Here is an 18,090-nt window from a genome sequence, read left to right as displayed (position 1 = left end):
AAGACATATACTTTAGATGCTTGTGGACCATTTCATTGGACTGTTGTCTCCATTTTTACTTATCTTCTTTAGCCATTTCACCTTAAAATTCAAGAGTTCATGGCTGTCATTTAATTCAATGTTTCTTTCTGACTCTGGATTTAAGTGTGTTCTGAATGGATCAATTTTATTTTTTTTTAAGCTACTGATTTTAGTGTTAGTGTTCTTTCCAAAATCTCATTCTGCATGTGCTGACTTTGCTTCATAGCCTAGATGTCTGGAGTGACCTTTATTTTTTAACGCTAAAGGTTAAATCCTACAGTCTGTTTTTTGGAGTTCTCTGAATTATGTAATACTTTTCTGAACTGATGACTCAGGATTTCTGATAATTGCATTCAATGTCTTACTCATTTGATGAATGGTGACCTGTTACAAAACCTTGAAGGTTTTCCGGTGATAGGCTGAGTCCTCTGTAGCACTGGTCTAGTGATTTTGGTAGACAAGCTACTGTCTTTGGTAGACAAGCATTGTCATTTTGCATTTTTGCTCGAGACTGCTTGATCCTTTGATCATACCTCACTTCAGCATCCATAGCTTTGGTAGGGCATCCATGTTTTGACGGATGTTTGAAATTCACATGTAATTCACAAAAAAATGTCATCTTGCTATGAAGGTGGTCCCTTTGAAGAAGTAACTCTATTTTCTACTAATTTCAAGATTACAAAAAAGAGTATCTGAAGATTTCCTATGTGAAGGTAATATGCTAGTAAATGTTGGCCTTTTGAAGTTAGTTTACCTGTTCATTTAAGAACAGAGTGGAAAGCTCACTCTCACAGATTCAAATCTTCTGTGATTAATTAGGGTAAACTAATTACAAAAATCCTTAACATGTCATATCAAGGATGTTCTGTTTCATTGTGGTGAACCTTATGCTTCTTTTATTGATTTCATTAATTCTTTGTGATAGATAAGTTGAAAACCTGCCAGTACACCTTTTTTCAATCTTTGAGAAGAGTTTCGCTCTGTAAACCCAATACCTGTTTTTATGTCTAATCATGTTATCCATGAACTGACTTAATGACAAGTAGTTGAAAAACACCAAAATGACAAATTTAAAACCTAGACTTTACTGATATGAAAATTCAGAGTTGTACTGTCAGACAGTAGAGCTGTATTACAGAATTTTATGCTGGGTTCCAAGGCTTGAAGTGAAAATAATTCAAGATCTTTGTAGTAGTGATGACATAAATGAACATTTTAAAATGCCTGTAGAGTCATGTATAAACCAAAGTGCATTGTAAACTCCTGTATTAGCCTCAGTTAATTGAAATCTGTAATTTTGTTGTTGTTAAAAATAATGTTAAAAAAACAAAGTCATTACATCTTTGTAATGTTGCTTCATTTACCTAGTGTGTTGTTTTTGCAGGAAAGATTTAAAATTTGTCAGTGATGTTGAGAAGGAGATGAGAATGCTTGTTGAAGCTGTGAATAAGGTCAGTATTTGGGTATTTCTTGAGTTATTAAAATGAACGGTTTTGTCCAGTTTGGGAGGAATTTGAATAATTGCTACGCTTTACCACTAATAGTTTAGAATTAAAAATAAATATTTTTTAACTATATTAGAATGCATATTTTGAATTCTAAATAGAAAAAAAGTAGGATCACTTCTGTCACAGCAAACTGATGGTTTGGTTTTTGCTTTATTTTTTGTTTTAATTAAAGATTCAATTAGTACCAGACTTCAGTGCATCAGGTTAAGGGTTGTGATGACATCTTCATCAGTGATCTGGTGATAAAAAACTGGGAGGAGTGGCTGACACACCAGATGGCTGTTTCAGTGAGACCTAAATGGGCTGAAGAGTTGAGCAGGGAAAATCCTTATGAGGTTCACCAGGGACAAATATAGGATCCTACCACCTAGAGAGGAATAAGCAAATGCATCAGTACAGGTTAGGAACTGACGTGCTGGAAAGGAGCTCTATAGAAAAGGACCTAAGGGTCCTGTTGAACAGAAGGTTGACCATGAGCCAACAGTGTGACCATTGTGCCCTTCTTGTGGTCAAGAAGGCCAGTGTTGTCATGGGGGGCATTAAAAAGATGTGAGGCCAGTGGGTCGAGGGAGCATCTTCTCTCCCACTACTCTGCATGGGTAAGGCCACATCTAGGGTACTGTGTCCAGTTCTGGGTTCTCCAGTTCAAGAAAGACAGGGAGCTACTGGAGTGAGACCAGTGGAACACTGTAAAGATTACTAGGAGTCTGGAACATCTCTTATTTGGAAAGGCTGACAGTCTTGGTACTTTTTAGCCAGGATAAGACTGGGAGGGGATCCAGTCAACACTTAAAAATATCTACAGGGCACATGTCCAGTGGCTGGGTATTCAAAACCTGCATTTCTTTTTAGCCTACTCTAGGCTTTAGCAGCGGGATTGGGCTTGATGTTCTCCAGAGTTTCATTCCAACCTCTATGATTCTGTGATCATGTAATGGATGACTGATCATTTTTGAATCTCCACTGATAAGTTATTAATCATAAATGTGGTTTTTAAACATTCAGATTTTGAGAATGAAAGCCCTAGATTCTTCTGATCCCCACTGCAGAAGTTGCTTATAAACATATGGATGCTTTCCAACATTTGATGTGTGTGGTAGTTCTCTTTCTAGAAGGAAATTTGGATTCAGCCACAGTTCACTTCACAGTTCTCCGCACTATCCCCAGTTCCCTTAGTTCAAGAAACAGTAACTTTCTCTATTAGTATCAGTGTCCTTCTCCTTTCTCTCACTTATGACTGCTTAGTCCATAGAGCTCTAATTTCTAATATAGTTAATTAGTGATATAGAATATGATGGAACAAGAGAACGGGAGAGCTGAAGAACATCTCTAATGTTTGATTCACAGCAGTAACCAACTGTTTAAGATTGTACCAAACAGACTATTTAGTGTCTATTGAGAGTATACATTGCAAAAGAGAATGAAAAGCATAAAACAAATCAATCAAGAAAATACTTTCCCTATCTGACCTAAAGGATCGTAGAATCATTAAGGTTCAGGAAGACCTCCCAGATCATCTAGTCCAACTGTGTACCTACAACCTATATTGTGCACTAAACAGTGTCCTTAAGTACTACATCCACTCTTTCCTTGAACACGTCCAGGAGCAATGACTCAGCCACCTCCCTGGACAACCCATTCTAGTGCCTGACCACTCTTTCAGAGAAGACATTTTTTTCTAATATCCAACCTGAACCTCCTCTGGTGCAACTTGAGGCCATTCCCTCTAGTTCTATTGCTGCTAGCAATGTGGGAATTGTGGAGTTACAACTCCTTCAGGGAGTTGTGGAAAGTAGTAAGTTTTCACCTGAGCCTCCTCTTCTCCAGACTAAACAATCCCAGTTTCCTCAACTGCTCCTAGTGCTTCAGATCCCTCACTAGCTTTATTGCCCTTACCTCGACATGCTCCAGGGCCTCAGTGTCTTCCTTGTAGTGAGAGGCCCAGAACTGGACACAGTACTCGGTATTCAAGGTGTGGCCTCGCCAGAGCTTAGTACAGGGGAACATATCACCTCCCTGGCTGGCTACACTGTTTCTGATACTAGCCAGGATGTCATTTGTCTTCTTGACTAGTATGAGCTAGTGTCAGTGACTTTATTTAAGTCCAGGTGGACTATGTCAACAGCGTTTCCCTCATCTACCAAGTGAGTCACCTGGTCATAGAAGGAGATCATGTTGATCAATCAGGTCATGGCTTTCACGAACCCGTGCTGGCTAGGCCTGATCCCCTGGTTGTCTTGCACATGCCATTCGATCTCCCTCAAGGTGACCTGTTCTGTAACCTCTCCGACAATGAGGTCAGGCTGACGGGCCTGTAGTTCTCTGGATTCTCCTTACAACCTCTCTTAGAGATGGGCATTGCATTAGCAGGTCTCCTGTCATGTGAAACCTCTCCTGTTGACCAGGACCACTGGAAGATGATGGAAAGCAGCTTGACCATCACCTGTACTGGCAGCTTCAGCACCTTTGTATAGATCCCATCTGCCCCATGAACTTATGACAGTACAGGTGAAGTAGCAGGTCTTTACTGTTTCTGCTTGAATCATGAGGGGCTTATTCCTCAGACTTCCAGGTCAGTACGCCGTGTACCCCAGGGATAACTGGTCTGACTCTTAAGAACAGATGCTAAGAAGGCATTGAGACAACCTCAGGCTTTTCTTTATTCTCAGTGGTCATTTTCACTGTTACATCCAGTAAAGGATACTCCTTGGTTCTTCTCTTACTCATAGTATTTATTTGTGTAAACATTTTTATTTGTTGTCCATTACCGCAGTGACCTCGTTGAGCTCATATTAGACTTTAGCTTTTCTGCCTTTACATGCTAGCGACTTCCCTGTACTCTCCCCAGTTGCCTGTCCCTTCTTCCCCAGGAGGGTAAACTCTTTATTCGTTTTTCCTGGAGTCTCGATGAAAGTTCCCTATTCATCCATGCTGGTCTTCCCACAGGCTCGTCTTAAGGCACATAGGGACAACCTACTCCTGTGCCTTTAAACTTACTTCTTGAGGAGCATCCAGCTTTTCTGGCTCCCTTTGCCATTCAAGACTTACTCCTAAGCTACCTTCCCTACTGGTGTCCCTAAAAGTTCCATTCTGCCCTCTTGGAAGTCCAGCCTAGCGGTTTTGCATACCCCCCCTTCTGACCAAAGATTGAGAACTCTTACCACTCTGCCCAAGACAGCTCCCACCACCACATAAAAGGCAAATTGCTCACTGGTTAAGTTTCCATCATGATCAAGGTGAACAACTCAGGGTTGCATGACAACCTCAAGGTTCTGCACAGTCATGCACTCTGCACTGTTGGGAACTGCAATTTTGCAAGGTAAAAGTAATCCCCAGGAGATAAACTATATTTCAAAGGGGAAGAGATTTATTTCTGTACAACAAAGACAAGTGACACAATTCTTAAGCTTTAGAGTCTACATAATACATGTGCAGATTAAATATTCTTCTTTCATTAAGTTTTTGGAAGGCAAATCAAAGAGTTACCTGGGGAGTTCCATCAGAATTTTGATGTTGTATGATGGCTGTTCCAAAAGAAATGTGTTCTCTTTTCTTATGTTGGAGGATGCACTGCAGTGCCAACTCAAAAAAGTTACAGCAAATAATTAATTTTATACCTTTTGATACACTGGCTAAACACAACTGTGTGAACAGAGAAAAGTATACCGCCATGCTTTCCATTCTGATAAAGGAATTTGAGAACAGGTTTCAAGATGGCCAAAAATACTTTTTTTTTTTTGCGTATATTTGTGAATGCATTTTTGGTTACCTGCATATTTTCAAATGGAATTTGTATGGTTGCAATTAGATATTCAACTTAAAACTTTGCTCATGTCTCTTCTATTTTATAAAACCTATCTTAACAGAGGAAAACATTCCTCACTTTGCAATCACACCTTATTCACATAATTACTTTTTGGCAGCACATACATTTTTGAACAGCTATTTTCAAGAATGAAGTACAGAAAGAGTAAAATGTCATCAAAAGCCTCTGACAAACACCTTTGTAACTCATTAACATCCACTTTCATCAAACCAAGGATTGATGTATTAGGTAAACAAGGTCAGATATCCCATTAGTTTTGTGGTTTTGTTCCTTTTTGTTTTAATAAAAAACATTGAAGATCAAAATAAGTTTTTTTTATTAATATGTATTGACCATATTATATGTTTTACAAAGGCTTCTCCAAAAGTAATGCCTCCTATTTTATTATGTTAACCCATGACATTAGAGGCAGATGGTGGTGGAATGGCAGTAGAGATTGAACCTTCCCTTCAGTATTCCCTTACATTTTATTATAATGCATGCAATAGATGGCAGCAGAGAGGCAGTCTGACTGACATGGAAGTGTGTATTAAGCAAAAGAGTGGAACTGAATTCCTCTGTGCAGAAAAAATTGCACTTATTGATAGTTATTAACACTTGCTGAAGATTTATGGAGACCAGACAGTGTGTGTGAGCACACAGTGGTGGTGGTACATCTCAGCAGTGGCAACAGTGGATCATTTCTGCTGGTACAAATTTTTATGAGTGCAGCATGCAGGCTCTAGTTTGTCGCTGACAAAAATGCATAGCTAATGGTGTTAACTTTGTTAAAATACAGTATTTTATAGCTGAGAATTTGCTCTATCAAATAGTGTTATTGTGCCCTTTGTATCTTTAGTAGTTTCCATGGAAATAAATAGGAGGCATTACTTTCGGAGCGACTATGACAAGACAATTCCTGTCCACTCAATGCATTCCAGACAAGCCAAAAGGTTAGACACCAATGTCCTAAATCCTTTCTGGTTGAAGATGTGACTTATGTTCTTTATTTCTACATGTTAGAAATGTTAGTTAGGCCATGGTTAGACTTGATGATCTTTAAGGTCTTTTCCAACCTGAGTGATTCTGTTATTCTATGTAGAGCTTACTCCCTTGTATTAAGATTATTTTGCATGTTAGCCTATCAAACATTCAGGTAGCTCTGACTATATCAGTATTATTTCTTGTACAAATTACTGTTACATATATTTACATACTTCTGCTTTGATTTATGTTTTTGCAGTGTTCTTCAGATAGAACTTCAGCTTAACTGGATAAATGACTAATAAAAAGGATTTTTTTACTCTTTTCCTTTTGTTACTAAATGGTCGTTCTACACGTTAATACAGTTAAACTCATCTGTTATTTTATGACTTTGGTTGTCTCATGAATATTTGTTCCCCTAGACTTATCTGTACTAATCTAGTACAGCAGAGTTGTTGCTACTGATGTATGTGAGCAGAGAACACAGATATTTGTATCATCCAGTTCTGTCTGCATACAGAAAGAAATTCTTTTTTTTTTTTCCCTGAGCCCAGAATTATCACCACTTTTCTAAAGGAAGTTGTAAATAGGTGCAGGATCTGTAGAGTTCTCTTCATCCAAACATTTGACTAGAACCCCTAAGTGTCGTAGTAGGTAGATAGTTTATTATTGTATATTAGTAAATATTCTATCCTGACTGCATATAATTACTTTTAAAAGTAATACAAATCTAAAAGAGTGACAACAACTTCAGGTCTGTTTACTATTTAGCTACCAAACAGTTTGTGAGAGGAGGCAGGTATTAACCATCCATCTACAGGGCAGCTACAATGTATTTATTGGTAATGTTGATCTTTCTCTGTTATATATGGTCTTCTATAGGTGAATTTAGGTGACTGCGGCAAATTAGTATTCTCTCAATGGATGGGGTGACTTTTCTCCTCATTCTTCCTTTTTCTGTAAATGTGATGATTGAAGGTCTTGTCAAGTTTCTTAGTAGAGGAAAAGATTATGATAAGTAGGGTTGTTATTAAGTAAGATTCTCTTTTACTGAAGTGCTGATTACTGTAAAAATTCTTTAAATTAACAAAAAAAAAAATCTTAAGAATCTGTGTTCATTTCTGCAGTTTAAATAATTTTGAAGTGCATTTAATCTTTTGCTAAATGTAACCAGTTAAAGTTTAAGATTGTAGTTTCCTAGACTGTTAGAAAAGAAAGAGTACACAGTACTGCATCAAAGTTACTTCTGGCAATACCAGGCTTGAACTAACATTTGTGAATGGTGCAAGGTTTATCAAAATTGTCCTTTTATTAGATTCTGAAATGAGGTTTTCTGCATCTTAGTGATTTAGAAAAGACTATTCATGTGTTCTGTAATGTGACTACTTTTTGATGTAGTAATTCTCATTGTGTAATCCAGAGTCAGATATTTGTATTTGAATGTCAGAAAGCATCTTAGAATCATTCAGGTTAGAAGGAACCTTCAGAAATTGTCTTGTGCAACCTCTTCCTTGTAGGAGGAGCCAACAATAAAGTCTGACCACGTTGTTCAGGGCCTTTGTCAGTCAGATTCTGAAAAGCTTTCTTAAGTTGGCTACTTCCAGGGTCCTTCTACTTCATGTGCCTAAAAATGCTTGTAAGAGGACTCTATTTTTTCCCAGACTTTGAGTGCAGCTGATCGGCCTGTTGTCCTTGTTGTCATTCTTGCTCTTCCTGAGCATAGGCACAACATTTTATTTTTTTCCAGTCATTAGGTTCATACCCAAAACTCTACTACCTTTCAAAGATGGTTCTTGTCTCTTTGTGTCATTAAATCTCCTACATCCAGTCCCAGACTTGTACAGGTTCAAGTTCAGAATTCTGTAGCAGTCCCTGACTCAAACTTTGTTTGAAACTGGTAGTTTACCTTCCCCTTGAATTCTGTCTATAGACCCAAAGACCTGTGATACCCTTTGGTAACAAATAAAGCAAAGTCTGAAACAGTGTTTAGAGTCATTGAAGCAGACTGAAGTATTGAGTATCTTATATGATGTTACTAAGTCACACCACCCATTAGGAGTGAGGTACAAATAATTTAGTTTAGGGGTTTTTTTTGTTTGTTTATTTTTACTTTTTATGTAACAATCAGTGTCAAATCAAACATCAGTCTTCGTTAATGGAAACTAGAACTATTTTAACAGTATCAGTAGACTTCATTACATGACAGAATTTACTATGAACAGCTTCTTTGGTACAGGGAAAAGATAGCTAAATCTGATGCTTTTATAGCAATTTGCAGTATCTGCACTGTAAGAAAGCAATCTGAAAAAAGAAAATTCAGAAAAATTATCCCACTTCTTAGGGATGTAAGAAGAGTGGACATATTCAGAATTTATTTCACAAATACATATGTATGGGTGTTAATGCTTTGATGTGAGAATTAAATTGTCATATTTAGATGAGTTTTTATCAATAATGAATTATTAGTGTTCTACTTTTTGTCACAGTGGCAAAATTTTTGAGGTAGAAGCAGTCTTACTTTGTTTCTCCCTCACACCCTGCCTTTCTTTGCTAAAGGAATACTGTATCTTTTTTTTTTCTTCTGAATTCAGGGCAAGTACACGAAGAAGAGTCATTGTTACCCACCAATGAACAGAGATCACCGCAGAATCATCCATGAATTAGCTCAGGTTTATGGCATTGAAAGTGTGAGCTATGACAACGAGCCAAAGCGTAATGTTGTTATCACTGCGGTCAAGTATGTAATTTTTTTGTTCTAGAAACTGTGTATGATTTATCATTTAATTGAATGATTTTATTGCAGTGCAATTTGCAACATGCAGTAGTTACCATTAAAATTTTTAAATGCAGTTTTAAATTGATAATTTGATAAACTTCTATTTCTCATTATCAAGTACATCTTCAGGTAAACCCAGTTTAAAAATGAGAAAGCAAGAAAAACAAGATTTTTAGAAGGCTTTTTTCCACTTGACTGAGCACTAACTTCTTTTCTTTTTCTCATGAGCTAAATTTGGGAGAAGTGTCAAAGATAATAGATGTAATAAATATTCATGAAAATTAATGGCTGGATAGAGAATTCACTTCTAAATTTGCACCTTCTTTGGAGAAGCTTGCTATTAGAGCTTATTTGCTCTGTCTGAATATGCCACAGGAAGTCCTATCCTCTATCAAGATAAAAGACAAAAAGGAAGATGGAGTTACTGCTTGAGATTTCTAAACAAAACTGGAGATACTTAGAGAGGGCCTGTAAGAGGAAGTTCATAGTAGAAGTGAAGCAAGATTATTGTATTGGAGAGAGCATGACTTTCTTGATTCTGTTATCACTGAGTGTTTTATTTAGTTTAACACTATCGGTTTTTAGTTTAGCACTGTCAAACTGTGGTTCTTTGACAAGCGGTTTAACAAGTTTTTCACTGTATTGACTGTAGTAATAATAATAGTAAAAAAATATAATAGTAATTTTTTTCACCTTTCCTGCTATTAGAGTGCCATGATTTGCTTCTGAGGCTGTTGATGGATTGGTAGCTTAGCTAGAATCTTGAGTACTTCCAATGAAGTCGGATCACTTCTGTAAGATTTCTCTTCATGAACCCATGTTTCTGCTAAAGGAGGCTGATAAACTAAGCCACACTTCAAAAGGCTTACGTGAGAAAAATAAAGAGGCTAGAGGATGATGAGAAATTAATGAATAAATGGAGAAAGTGTTTGAGAAAGGAGTGGGATAGATGTAAAAGCAAAGATGTTATATACTGCAAATTTAGAATGGAAGACTTCCGTGGTGTAGTAGCAAACTTGGTCCTTCCCATGTGTTATTTAAGGAAGAACACACAATACAGAGCAAACGTGCTGCAGTTTTACTTCTGGTGCTCTTAATGACTGTGAGTGATTTTCTGAGAATATTTTTCATCTGCCTAGCAATGTTTCTTCAGTGAATTCATCCAAAAGTTAGTTTCATTATCTTTCTCTTTGTTCTGTTCAAGACATTAAAAGTCATTGACACTTCAGACAAGTGATAGCTTGTTTCAAGTTCAAGTATTTCACAACAGTTTCTTTTTTTCTCTTTTCCAATTCTATCACTGAAATGGTGACAACAATGTACAGGTTGTGTCTGAAGAGTGAGAAGGTCTCTTTGGTACTAAGGAAACTTCCACTAACGAGATTATAGGAACAAAGACTATAAATCCACTTTGCCATCAGCCTCTACCCCTAAGCATAATTCCGCAATGTCTGTGAGAGGTGATCATATTAGCTTCATTAGTATTCTGATATACGGCATTGCCAGTGTCAAACTACATGAAGAGGATTCCCAGTGCTGATTGTCAGTTTTCATCTGAATTGCCCTTTCCATTCCTGTTGTAATGTGAAGTAAATTCTCTGAGTGAATCCTTGCAAGTGCCCTCCTCTATGTTTTCCTGCTGATCACCTTTTCAGTCACCATCTTTTGAGCAGTTGCAGTACCAAATTCCTTCTGAACTAAGATTCCTTTCATATAGGAGTACCTTGTTAAAAGGTAATGTCTAGACTGGTTTTGGCACAAATGGGGGAAGGATTTCCTCACTGAGCTGACATGTGCTTTACTATATCTGTTGGTGGCTTCCTGAAGTCTCTTATGTTAGTTTCCTCTTCTGATAAATTTGGGTGCTAGAGCTTTAGGCAGTGTCATTAAGGGGTGCTGGTCTGTTGTTACATCGTGTTAGTATTCAACTGCAACTTGTATGGACTTGGGATGTTGGCTGATGAAAGACTCAGCATGAGCCAGTAAGTGTGAGCTTGCAGCCCAGAATGCCAACTGTATCCTCAGTTGCATCAAGAGAAGCATGACCAGAAAGTGGAGGGAGGTGATTCTGCCCCTCTACTCTGCTCTTGTGAGTCCCTACTTAGACTACTGCATCCAATTCTGGACCTGCAACATAATGCCATCAGGCTGTTGGAGTGGGTCCAGAGGAGGGCCGCAAAGATGATCAGAGGGCTGGGGCACCTTCCCTACAAGGACAGGCTGAGAGAGTTGGAACTCTTCAATATGGAGAAGGCTCCCAGGAGGGACCTTAACACCCCCCTCCCAGGGGGAGCTTCCCCAGTATCTGAAGGGGGGCTTACTGGAAAGCTTAGGAGGGACTTTTTATAAAGGCTTGTAGTGATAGGATGAGGGGGAATGACTTTAAACTGGAAGAGGGTTGATTTAGACTAGATATTTGGAAGATTTTTTTTTTACTGTGAGGGTGGAGAGATGCTGGTTGAGGATGCCCCTTCTCTGAAGGCATGCACAGCCAGGCTGAATGGGGTTTTGAGCAGCCTGGTCTAGTGGGAGTTGTCCCTGTGTGTAGCAGGGGGTTGGAACTAGTTGATCTTAAAGATCCCTTCCATCCCATGCCATTATGTAATTCTGTGACTTCAGGCATCCTGGAAGTGTTCTTAAGAACAGTCATAATCTTTTTGGTGTTCCTTCCAGGAACTGCGTTAAGTGTTTATATACAACTTGATAATGTATATTGCTGTTAATAAAAGCATATCTTTATATAGTTTTATGTAGTTTTTTAGAGAGTTTTAATACATGGTTAAATTTTAACATATAGTTATATAGTTAAATGCTTGTTTTAGTAAGTTAATGTCTGTTCTCTGATAAAATAATTGCTAGGATATTTTTTCCCCTTAATTTCTGTGTAAATGCTGCCTTAAACACAGAAATGCACAATACATTATTGACTTATAACAATAAAGTAAAATTGTTAGGTGTTCTGGTCACGTTAAGTAAATGTACTTTCAGTTACTACCACATTACTTTTTAAGCTGATTTATAAGCAACATATGTAAGTTGCTTCAAAAATAGTGCCCTATTTATTTCCATGGAAAGTACTAAAGATACAAAGGGCACAATAACATTAATTAATAAAGCAAATTCTCAGGTACAAAACACTATTTTTCAACATAGTCACCACCATTAGCTATGCATTTTTGCCAGCAATGAACAAGAGTGCGCATGCATCATAAAGATCTGTTCCAGTGGCAGTAATCCACTGTCACCACTGCTGAAACACACCATCCACTACCTCACTGTGGTCTCCATAAACACTCAGCAAGCATCAATGAATGTCAGCGGTGCAATTTTTTATGCACTGAGGAATTAATTTCTACCCCTTTATTTCATATGCACAGCCGGTATCAGTCACCATTTTGTCAGACTGCCCCTTTGCCTACCATCTGTCACACAACAAAAAAATGTAATGGAATATTGGTGGAAGGTTCAACCACTGTTGCCATCCCACCAACATCTGCTTCTAATGTTGTGGCCCAACATAATAAAATAGGAAACACTGCTTTTGGAGCAGTCCTCTTAAGACTGTTAAGAATAGTAAGAGATACAGAATAACTTCTTGGAAATAGTACTGGGGAGTTATCACTAAGATGTCTGAAATCATAGCTCAAGTGCAGAATGCATCTTCTCTTTTCTCTTGTTGGACAAGATAACGGGCACAAATTATCAGGATGAAGGTTCATACAGCATGTAACAACTGTCAAATAGGTAATAGTAACTTACTTATATGAAAACCTTTTATACATTTATTTTATTACATTTATTATTTTTATACATTTTACATTTATACACACAAAGCAAAAAACCTTTGTGTGTATAAATGTAATTGAAGATACCATTACTAATCCTCTATTTTATTTGTGTGTATTCTAGTGTTTTCAAATTCAGTGGTACTTTTCAGAATAGAAGTATGGAAAAGGCTAAGGTTACATTAAATGATAAAGTAATAAATATGCATTCAAACACGTTTCTTTCCAATGTGTGATAAAATTAACTATTAAGTTATGAATGTAATGTAGATAGAAGGACAAGTAGCAGCATTTATTCAACTATTTTGAAATGGAGAGGCCAATTTAATTTACTCTCCATTTAAAAATTAACTAGCAGGTAATATTTAGAGGAGATTCTACAACATAGAAGGCAGTGAAACGTTCCTTAGATGAGAAGGCATTCATATTGAAATAGGAAAGCATTGTAGTTTAGTGTACCATAGTTGCAAAATAGTTTGGTCTTAAAATGCCAATAGCATGAGTTCAGAGGAAGCTGCAAGAAGGGTAAAAAAAATCTGTCCTAGACAAGGTTTAAGAATTTTAATTTATTCAGTTTACTTTTCCCTTGAATGGTAAAAAAAGAGTCTGTGAATGGGAAAGATACTGATAGTAGAAGTCCTGCAGTTAAATCATAACACTGACTGGAAGCTGAAATAAAGCAAACTCACTCTGGAAAGTGATTCTTAAATTTATAGCACATCCTGTTAAATATATAGTGTGTATGGTACTTACTTGGACTAGATGCCTTTTTGGAATAATCTTTCAAATCTTTCTTTTTGTTTTCTTTTTGTTTTCCTTTTAATATCTTTCTCCTTTATCCAGCCAGTGTAGCCTTTGGACATGGAATGCAATATTGAAGATCATCGTGATTCACAGACGATGCATGCTAGGGACATGATAAAACTTCCTGTATTGGAGAAAATACTGCCCTACGCCATGACCCTACGCAAGGGTGGCCCTTGCTTTGCAGAATGTTCTTGGATATATTTATTTGTAGGTGGTACTATGTGGAGCCAGGAGTTGGACTCAGTGATCCTAGTGGGTCCTTTCCAACTGAGATTCTGTGATTCTATGAAAATTAAATGTTTGTCTAGATGAAATACAAATATAAACACTGACATTGGGACCACTACTTTTAAATGTGATTATTTTTACCCTTATTTCCTAATGTGTATAACTTCCTATTTAATAAAATAACTTTTTCTTTTATTTCTCTAGAGGGAAATCCATTTGTCCAAGTAATACCTTAACTTCTGTGCTAGATAAAGAAATGAAGAGTAGGCCTCCACCTCCTATTCCTCATTACAAACAAACAGATAAGTAAGAAATTTACTTAAAAAATTGAGTTCATCAATTCTGTGCTCAGTTACTTGAGAAGAGTATTTTAAATAGAAAGAAAATTCCTTTAGAATTACATAACCCTACAAAATCTGCTGGATGATTTTATACTGTGTTTAGACAAAAATCTTCACAATATTTCAATTTGGTGTTACCATATCGTTGTTTAACACTGATGGACAGCTAAGCACCTTCATACTGCTCTCACTCCCCCTCCTCAGCAAGACAGGAAGAGAAAATATGGTGGGAAAAAAAAAAAAAGCTCGTGGACTGAGATAAGGGCAGGGAGATCACTCACCAATTACAATCTCATGCGAAGCAGTTAGCATAGGGTAGATTAATTTGTTGTGTATTGATAACAGAGTAGAGCAGTGAGAAGTTAAAGGAAACTAAAACCATCTTCCTTCTGTCCACTTTCTTCTACCTCCTCCCTCTGAGCACCATGAGGAAATGGGGGTTGTGGTCAGTCCATAATGCCTTGTTGATGCTGCTTCTTCCTCCTCACTCTCTTCTCCTGCTCCAGTATGGAGTCTCTCCCATGGTATACAGTCCTTTGTAAACTGATCCATTTTGAGCTTCCCCAGGTTGCAGTTCATCAACCACTGCTCGGGTATGAGTTCATGCTGTGGGGTGGAGTCCTTCAGGAATAGACTGATCCGCATGGATCCTCCACCAGCAGCAGCTCCGCTAGTATCATTTGCTTTTGCATGGGATACTCTCCACCAGTTGCTGTTCCAGCCTGGAGTTTACTATTGCAGGAGCTCTCCATAAGCCCTGCAGACTCCATCAGGCTTCACCCACCTACTCCACTCTGGGTTGTAGTATCTCCCTGTAGGCTGCAGGGGACAGCCTACTCCACCATGGTCCTGTTCTTAGGCTGCAAGGAGACTTCTGTGGCAGCACATAGAACACCCGCTACCCCTCCTTCTTCACTGACTTTACTGCCTGCAGGGTTGTTTACTTCAGATTTTCTCAGTCTTCTCTTCCAGCTACTGTCGCACAGTGTTTTTTTCCCTTTCTTAAATATGCTGTCACAGAGGTACAAGCAGCGTTGCTTGTTGGCTCAAATTTGGTCAATCTATGGTTCCCTTTTTGAGCTGGCTGGAACTGACTCTTGTGTAATAATAGCCTCTGGTACCTTCTAGTCTCTTCTTACAAATGGAATCTTTGCAGTCACCTGGCTACCAAAGCTTTGCCATGTAAACCCAATGTGCATATATATTATTTGTTATTCTTGCTTTTAAAAATAAACAGCTTTGACCAGTGACTGCTTCAAAAATATTCCTTTTGCTCTTTCCTTTAGAAAGGTATGTTTATTCTGCAATATACAGTAACATTTATTCTTCAATATATCATTGTTTTTGCAATAAGTATTACTAATAATAGGTACTTTCTGGTAAAAGACAAAACATAATTGTTTCAATTCAGCCACACACTAATGTATATAGTTTTCCCCAAAAATTACAGTTAAAGGCTTTCCAAAGTGTTAAGACATTTTCATTAGAATATAATTTAGAACTGCCATTTACCAATACAGTGTGCAAGTGCACACTGAGACATTATGAGAATCTATATTTCAGTTTACTTCTGTCTTGTTTTTCATGCAAAGGGAGTAATATTGAATATTCTTATAATTTCAGGAATAGTGGAAGCAGTGGTTTGTCCAAAACATTAAAAGAAGAGCCAGTAATTGACTACTTTGATGTCCAAGACTGAAGTGATTGATGTAGAATTATGACATAGAAGCTCACAGGTGAAGATACTTAATTACTGCAGAAGGTGCTTTTTGGTTATTGTCAAATGAGTACTTTTTCACATATCCATGATTTAACATCTAAAATTGGATTGCAATACTTTACCTAAGTGCATTGTACCTAACATTAGTATCATTTTTTTTGAAACCTGGGTTGTCTGCGATTTTTTATTTTTATCGAACATTGTCAGAATGATGTAAATTTCCATCAATGCCTTGAAAGTGAAAGAGCTGGTGATCAAACAGATTATTTTTGGTATTATTATTATTAATAATAATAATTACAGATTTATTTTGATGTATCTCATGTAATTTAAACTGAACCAGGGATAATCTGTTAAAAACATTAATGGGAATATTCTAGAAGAATTTTCATATTTTATTAATTTACTAATATGTTAATGTGGTTAATTTGGGGATTTGAGTTACTCCTCTGTGTGCAAAGAAATACGAAACTTAGTCACTAATTATGAGTAATACTCTAATTGCCACTTGGGAGCACAGACTTGGAATCTGAAAAAAAAAAAAGATTTGAGGAAGGTGGGAAATTAAGGTATATTTTGTTGTGTCTCAAATTTGACACTAAAAAAAATAGACAAGAAAATTATTGATGCTGTGTTATTTGAGGCACCAAACAAGACAAGGTTTATTATTATTACTTTATTGTAATTTGGTTTATTTTTCATTTAGATAAGTTAGTTTGGTGGTCTTGGGGTTTTCTTTGCATGGTTTTCTTCATGATTTATAATATTTTTCTGTATTGTGCAAGCTCAAGGGAATATGTAAAATTTGGTCTATATGTGTTTAGGGTTTGGAACAATATTTGTAAAATTTTTAAGAACATTTGTGTTAGCTCTTTGCCAGTGGGAGATATTTGTTGCATGGAAATGCTGTGAACAAAATGCAATGAGTATACGATGTAACAAGCAGTTTCATAGATGGTGAATTTCTTCCAGGTTATGAGGTAAGGTGGATGAGAAAACTGTATGACCAGAAGTGGCACAGCTCTAACTTCTGTTGACAAGAAAATGCAGGATAGCAGTCCATGCTTAGATTCATGTAGTTAATCATGAAACTGCAGACCTTAAATGTGAAGAATTCTGTAGCTACATTTCATTTTCAGCATTCTCCTGACATTGTGAAACATGAAAGAGTGAGCAGCAAGTTCACTGCATCTGTCTCCAAAACCTTTTCAGAATTAAAATGCATGTTACTGCAATTTTTTGTGCTTATTATTCTGCATAAGATGCTTCTAAATGCCTCAAATGCATATGTTTCTGTTATAAGAACAGTTACCAGAGGGATTCTCAGTTCTTGAGCTTTTAATTTGCATGTAGTAGTTTAAATTTATTTTTATATTTTTTGTCTTACATTTAGTGAATATAAATGAAAGAGAAATTAACAAAGCCTATACTGCCCTTATTTTTTTTTAAGCAAATTAATGTTTGATCCTACAGGGTGTACCACTTCACTATATTAAGTTAAAGAAATAAATTGCTTAGCATCTTCTCAGCATTGTATTTCTTCAAATACAGTCATTATGAGGAATGTATCTATTTCCAGTACTTGCAGTACCTGGCTAGACAAAGGTTAATTTTGGTCTAGGAATTCAGAGCTATGTTAGTATGTTCGTGTTTCTGAGCCAGTTAACTGCCAACTGGGAGAATGTACATAGTTATACTGCAAAGGTTTGTTCTGGACAGGAGCTGTCACATGTCTGGTGAGCTGAAAGTGTATCTCCAGTACACATCTGTCTAATGCATTTGGTATACCATAGGTAGACCTAGTAATAACAACAACAACAACAAAAGCATAATAAAAAACAAAAACAGACCTAATTGATTTAGTTGGTATTAAATGGCATAAGGCTGAAGCATGTTAACTTTTCACCCATGCTGAAAAAAAGCTTCCACAACACAATATCCATCTCTGTTTCAATTTATTTTATATCAAATTATATCTGACATAAAAGTGTGAGCCTGGAGAGATGCACTTCAGCAATCAAGTATTCTAGTTTAAATAAAACCCAGTTATCTTTAGCTTCTCAATTTGAAACTGGTAATTACACTGAATACTGAGAAGTCGTACTCATCACTATA

General features: G+C 36.9%; 1 protein-coding gene across 2 annotated transcripts in view; it reads left to right on the top strand.

The window, feature by feature from the left end:
* Positions 1-17,820, top strand: part of NFX1 (nuclear transcription factor, X-box binding 1) — an 88,001-nt gene extending 70,181 nt beyond the window's left edge. The window contains exons 21-24 of one of the 2 annotated variants that reach the window (XM_065753003.1): positions 1,406-1,472; positions 8,910-9,055; positions 14,119-14,220; positions 15,879-17,820. In XM_065753003.1, coding sequence (XP_065609075.1) covers positions 1,406-1,472; positions 8,910-9,055; positions 14,119-14,220; positions 15,879-15,954 — 391 coding nt within the window. In that variant the 3' untranslated portion in view covers positions 15,955-17,820. Of the gene's footprint in view, positions 1-1,405; positions 1,473-8,909; positions 9,056-14,118; positions 14,221-15,878 lie in introns of those variants that run through there. The other variant, XM_065753004.1, reaches the window with a different exon arrangement.
* The last annotated feature ends 270 nt before the right edge of the window (positions 17,821-18,090 follow it).

The sequence above is a fragment of the Cyrtonyx montezumae genome, unplaced genomic scaffold, assembly GCF_038088225.1.
Source record: "Cyrtonyx montezumae isolate F1298 unplaced genomic scaffold, pur_monq_1.0 scaffold_8, whole genome shotgun sequence".
NCBI lineage: Eukaryota > Metazoa > Chordata > Aves > Galliformes > Odontophoridae > Cyrtonyx > Cyrtonyx montezumae.
This window is presented reverse-complemented; position numbering and strand designations above follow the sequence as displayed.